A 6,971-nucleotide genomic window follows, 5' to 3' on the forward strand; every position below is an offset into this window, starting at 1 on the left:
TATATATATATCTTCATTCATTCTATTTTTTCACGAGCCCATGAAAAAAAAAGAAAAAACGCTGACAGTAGTGTGTTGAATATATATTGAAGATTTTTAAATCGCTTTTCAAAAATTTTTAATGAATCCCGGTTGAATCATAATTTATAAGAAATATTCAGTTTAGGGAAGATATTTTCCTTCCGGAATCCTACATTTTGACATCGGTGTTTAAGTTTTGACGATATTATTACGGCATTTCTCTTGTAAGCTCTTCTTTTGAATAGAGCAATTGTCTCATAGATCCATGAAATAAAAAATTGATGAGTATCCTATCTTAACAATCATCAATATTATAAAAACAATTCATAAAATTTATTGACTCTTACTGTTTTGTAATTTAAATTTGAATTTAAGCCAATGGCAAGTGCATAAATTGAGATTTTTCTCAAATTATTTTGTAATACATCATAAGTCTCAATATTACCCATTAAAAATTTAACTGGTCATTTTGAAAAAAGTGAAAGACACCGAAAGATCCTAACTATTTTTTATTGGCTACAAATTTGGATAACGCAAAAAAATTATAATAGTCTACAATTTTTTTTCAATGGTCCATTTACAACATCCTATCCATAATTTACGCCTTATGGCAAACAAGTAACAACACTAGAGTTATAAACAACAAAACCTTGATTTTTTTTAAATTGTTTTTATAAATGGTTAATTTTACATTAACTTACTAATGTATTTTATGGTAAATTAGCATTAGTTTTTGAGAACAAATCATATAGATTGTTACATAAAGATGAAAAATGAAATAAAAATACATAATCGATTCTTGCAATCGTTGTTCGAAATATGTCTGGAATAGCTGCAATATCTTGACCTACATTTATAGAAAAATAATTTTTTATAAATTTCTCAGTGTTTTTTAAGATGTTAAATGCAGGCTGTGCAATATCTATCCTAGTTTACCGGCAAGCTATGCAGGCATGGAAGAGTTGCGCCTCAATGCTAAAACGTCATTTTTTTACTATCAATTTTATTGCTTAAAACCAAGGCCATACAAAAATGAGTCCATTAACAATTAATCTCCAATAATTCTTAATTATTTTTAATTGGAAAACAAATCCCCTTCTTTGTGATATTAATCCTATTCTGATGCATCATATGAAAATCCCAATATATGCCTAATATTTGTTGAGGTTAACTTTTGAATAGAGCAATTGTCTTATAGACCCATGAAATAAAAAATTGATTAGTATCCCATCTTAATAATCAACATTAGAAAAACTATACCTAAAATTTATTGACTCGTATTGTTTTATAATTTAAGTTTGAATTTAAGCCAGTGGTAAGTGCATAAATTGAGATTTTTCTCAAATAATTTTGTTGGAATAAATATCATATATCATCAGAAAAATTTTGGAAAAACTTTCCAACTTATTTGAAATTAGCATGGAATGTAGTTCTACCAACAAAACAAATTTGAAAAAAATCCTAATTTATGGGTATGAATTTCTCCCAGTATTCCACTTACCTTATATTAAATAATAATAAGGATTTATTATAGATAATAAATAAAATTTTTATATGGAGATTGCAGTTTGGCTGTTCATGAAATTTATTGATATATAGATTCTTTCTCTAATATATAGTCAGCCTTTCAGATAAAGCTGTACATTATTATTACAAATAGAGTGTTTATTGGAAAATTTGTTGGTTATTATTTTTATTTTCAAAAAATATGTGCTTCTGAAAACCATAAATTATTTACCAGTTTTCCCATGGTAGTTGCATCAACACTACTAATTATAGATGAACATCAATGTTAATTTAACAATATAAATAGAATTATTTCATTGTATTGTTTTTATGATTTTATTAAAAGAAGATTGTTCACTTATTAAACAAGATTCATTTGTAGCATTGTATGATTTGTAAGTTGGCAACTTATAACTATACAGAAAATAACAAGGATTACTTTCCTTATAATATTTTGAACTTTTATATTTAAAGATGAATAGTAATATAGATATATGCACACAATAAGAATTTATGGATTTAAATTGATATCACTTATTTTAATTGATATTGTTTTTTTCCGTGCTGGTTTCACCATAACAGGAAACGGGGCATGGCCAAATCCATCTTCTCAAACTCACAAGGCTTCTAAGATTAGCAAGAATTCTTCAAAAGATGGATAGATATGCACAGTATTCAGCGATGATCCTTACTTTACTCATGCTATCCTTCACTCTTTTAGCACACTGGCTCGCTTGCATTTGGTTCGTCATTGCAGAGAAAGAGCGTGCAAGGCATGCTGAGGATTGGGATCTGGGTAATTTCATGAGTTTCAAATTATTTAAATTTTGTAGTTTTTCATAACAAAGAAAAGCTTTACGAAGAATTTTATTGATAGGAAATTACACAACAAAACAAGACTCTTGCTTCAAAATTATAGGTGACATAATTAATTGAAAAACAGTATTCTTTCAAAACACACTGTGTTTTTAACTTTATCAAAAGTTTATCAGTTTAACCTAAATAACTGAAGAATAAGATGACGTTGTTGTCAGCTAAAAAAGCTACTCAAATAGCAAAAACTATTTATTTGAAACCAAAATTTTGACCTATCACGCAGGTCTTCATCAGAGCTGAATAAAAAAGATACAAAACATTGTGAACTATGATAAGATTGTGAAAAGACTAAGAAAATATGAAGATGAACAGAGTATATTAAAGGAAGTTGAAATAAATATAATAAGTTTGGTATTTGAGTATATTTTTAAGTTTATTTTACTCATGTTTGATTTTATTATATCAGTTATTATATATCAAAATAATGTTTTTTCACTTAACTAAAACTATTATCCTCCATTATCTTTAACACTTGTAAACAATTCTAAAACATTAACACCACTTAAAACTCATTCGAAAAAATAATTAGTAATTTTCCAAAAAGGGAATGTATTATGTATTATTGTGTAAAATGTTTTGACAGTTAAAAGTTAAAATTGGCTAAACTTTCAAAGGTTTTTCAGACTTGTGGCCATTACTTATATAAGAAATTGCCAGAATCTGAAGTTTAATGTACTAAACTTAAATCAACTTAAACGCATAGTTCATTTGAATCCAATGCATTATATACTCCAACTAGAACAGCAAACTCCTTATCTATTTGTTACCAACCTTTTCTAATCAAAGTAGTAAGTCAAGATTAGTTAGTGTCAATTAGTCAATAGAATATATTGAACACTTTCAGATGCAAACCGAAACCAGTTATTTCTTGTTTAACACAAGTGCTCCAGAGCAATGTTCTACTAGGTGTGGATATTACAATCTCAAAATGATAGATTCAAATAATACTTCAGTGATGTAATTCTCAAACTCAGATGTATATCATCTCAAGCATCATGACTCCAGTAAGATTTTATTCATGATTTCATCACTAAAGTCTTATTTGAATCTATAATTTTCAGTGTAATATGTGTGCCTATTGGAACAGTATTCTAAAGCATTTGTACCAAAATAAAAATTGATGGGTTTAATTTCTATCTGAAAGTGTGCAATATATTCTATATGGCAATGATACGATACGAATTAATCTTGAACTAGAACTCTGACTTGGATCATCATGAACTGGATGATTGTGGAATATTTAGTTAATTATGATTTGATACAAAAAATATTAGAATAAAGTAAAAATCAATGATGGATAATTGAAAGCCACTCGCTTAGTTATAATCTCTCTCTCTCTCTCTCTCTCTCTCTCTATATATATATATATATATATATATATATATATAAAGTCTATACAGTTAATTTTTGATAAATTTAGGTTGGATCCATGCTCTTGCTGAAAGACTGAAAGTGGACATAGACAATGTTTCTCGTTCAGAAAGTTACATTACAGCTTTGTACTTTACTTGTTCTTCATTAACAAGCGTTGGATTTGGAAATGTTTCAGCCAATACAAGTCCTGAAAAAATATTTAGCATTCTAACTATGCTCATTGGAGGTAAACAAAAATATCACATACAATTTTTTATGTAATTTATTTTTTGTACCTTTAAGTACATGAAGGTTTGTGTTATTAAAAAAAAAATACATGTATGTTTATATTTATTTGTTAGCATTGATGCATGCTGTGGTATTTGGGAATGTCACAGCAATAATACAACGAATGTATCTAAGGCGATCCCTCTACCAAACTAAATGGAGAGATCTAAAAGATTTCTTGACACTTCATCAGATCCCTAAAGTTTTGAAGCAAAGGATGCAAGACTACTTTCAAACTATGTGGTCACTTAACCATGGGATAGATATAAATCAGGTATTTTATTTATAAATATTTTGGTTAAAAATGTATTAAATGTAATATCAGTGTTAACAATTATTATTTATTTATTTTTTTTAGACATTAAAAGAGTTTCCTGAAGAATTAAGAGGAGATGTATCTATGCATTTACACCGGGAGATTCTACAGCTTCCTATATTTGAATCGGCTTCCCAAGGCTGTTTGAAATTATTATCTCTTCATATCAGGTACTGATCATAAATATTATGAAAAAATCTATCTTGTATGCTGGGTGGATTGAAGAAATATCTAATCCACCTATTTGGGAGAAAAAAAAATGAACTGTATAATCAGGTGTAACTGTCAATTTAAATGAATTTTTCCATATATCTGTATAACATTTTTAAAAATTACATAAACTGAACTTTATTTATTTATTACCTCCGTAGAGTAATATTAGTGTTTTTGACTGATGAAGACGTGGGCTATAGTCCCTAAGCCATCTCATTCCTCTCCATTATGTAATAACTAGTAATATTTTTTAAAAACGATTAATTATAAAAAATAAAATAATTTTTTTTAAAAAGTCAGATCACCTAGATTTTTTTCCTATATTTTAATGATATGACAAATCTTAATAATTTTTTTTATTGTAGGTCTAACTTTTGTGCTCCTGGAGAATACCTAATTCATAAAGGAGATGCTCTTGCTTCATTTTATTATTTGTGCAATGGTTCAATGGAAGTTGTAAAATATGATATGGTTGTTGCTATACTGGGTAATAATACATAATTAATTTTTTGTCTATGTATTTTAAATCATATTAAAGTATAACTCACTTATAAGGAATATGATGTGAAAATGTATCATTTCTATTGCATGTTTTTTCTTGTACTGCATTTTGTGGAAAATCTGTTTTAGTATAATAATTTTTTATAATAATTCTTCTATAAGATTGTTGGACAAATAATAATTCCTTAGTTTCATATGCAATGGTGACATCGCTAGGTGATTTTTGAATCGATTCATCTTCCTCAACTTTACCCCCATCGTTCGTTGGATATTATGTAGAATCTTCCTATTGTTTGAGATTTTGCTTGTTGCAACATAAGAGTTCACAAGAATGTAATTCCTCAGCCTTTCTTCTTCACGGTCTTTACAATAATCTATACAATCTTTATTTGAGTAAATCCAGGTAATTTTTGTTTCTTATAACAGAGGTATAGGTTTTTATAATCGGGTAAATGTACTAGAGTGATCATCCATTCATCTTAATGCTAGCTTTTTATCCGACTTTGTTATAAGTGAGACGCAATGTATTAAGAAATACTATAAAATGTAGTATATTTACATATAAACATAAAAATTTCAATAGGTATTCTAGGCTATTCTAGCCTGCATGGAGTTAGAGTTTTAAATTATATAATTACAAAATTGTATTAAGTAGATTGTCCCTGAGGATGGCCAGATTGGCCAAAACATCGGACTTTTAAGAAAAATAAAAGGTTTGGAGACTAAAATGGATAGAAATTAAATTATTTATTTTTAAAAAATAACCATGTTATTTAATTAGTGTCAAGAAATTATTCCTTTTATGCAGGCTAATGTTTCTATAACAAACTTTTTTATGAAAAAAGAATTTCAATACTTGTTGTTTTTGATAAGTAATTAAACTTCTTAAACCCTAAGATTTAAAATAATTTTCCTTTATTATCCAATTAATAATGCTAAAAATTCCCAAGATTTCTTTTTGAACGGAGATGCTGGCAGTCAATTGTATATTGATATCCTTAACCAAAATTCTATATTAAGCACCTTTAACATTTTTATTTACCTCTGTATGTTAATGAAATGCATTAATTTTTGAGGTTTAGGATGACTCCGAGCCAAAATATTATCAAATAAATAAAATTAATTTTTCATTGAGGTAGACAATAATTGCTTTAAGTAAGCCTTAAATCAAATAACTTTCCATGGTTCAGTTTCACTCAATTAAAATTCTCAATAAGAAAAAAATATGTATAAATTTTTTGGAAGTATTTTCTCAAAAATGTATTAAACTAGGTTACATATGTAGGTAGAAACCTTTTTTTTTTATATATATATATATATACATATATATTCATTCTTCACATAGTTTTCACAATATTTAAAAAAAGTTTTAAATATTTGTTACTTTAAACATATTTATCGAAAATCCTTTCCTGCATTTAGTTAATATATGGATGACTAATAGATTTCTGCATTTGCAGGAAAAGGTGATCTTGTCGGTAGTGATATATCCCAGCACTTAAGTGGAGCGAACAATGGACTTGGAGAAGTAGTAGTGAAGTCAAGCTCCGATGTGAAGGCCCTTACTTATTGTGATTTGAAGTGTATTAACATTCAAGGACTTATCGAAGTTTTGAGGCTTTATCCTGAATATCAGCAGGAATTTGCAAGGGATATTCAACATGACTTAACATATAATCTAAGAGAAGGTTATGAAGCGGAGGTAAGTACCAGTACTTCATAAAGTAAGTTCATCCACTTTATAGTTTAATACTAGCAGTACTAGCACTACTAGTATTGACTTTGTATTAGTAGTACTACTAGACTACTCTCTCATGAGCATAGGCTCCGGCTACATGAGTACTTTATTATTACCCCTTATTTTTAGATTGTCAAATAAGCATTTCTGATTTTTTTT

General features: G+C 27.7%; 1 protein-coding gene across 2 annotated transcripts in view; it reads left to right on the top strand.

The window, feature by feature from the left end:
- Positions 1–6,971, top strand: part of Elk (Eag-like K[+] channel) — a 477,962-nt gene that overhangs the window by 465,140 nt on the left and 5,851 nt on the right. For both annotated transcript variants that reach the window (XM_067046711.1, XM_014418388.2), the window contains exons 8-13: positions 2,110–2,323; positions 3,824–4,003; positions 4,119–4,318; positions 4,403–4,530; positions 4,939–5,060; positions 6,535–6,776. In XM_067046711.1, coding sequence (XP_066902812.1) covers positions 2,110–2,323; positions 3,824–4,003; positions 4,119–4,318; positions 4,403–4,530; positions 4,939–5,060; positions 6,535–6,776 — 1,086 coding nt within the window. The remainder of the gene's footprint in view (positions 1–2,109; positions 2,324–3,823; positions 4,004–4,118; positions 4,319–4,402; positions 4,531–4,938; positions 5,061–6,534; positions 6,777–6,971) is intronic.

The sequence above is a fragment of the Halyomorpha halys genome, unplaced genomic scaffold, assembly GCF_000696795.3.
Source record: "Halyomorpha halys isolate HHAL.00 unplaced genomic scaffold, Hhal_1.1 Scaffold194.1, whole genome shotgun sequence".
In the NCBI taxonomy this organism is placed as follows: Eukaryota; Metazoa; Arthropoda; class Insecta; order Hemiptera; family Pentatomidae; genus Halyomorpha; species Halyomorpha halys.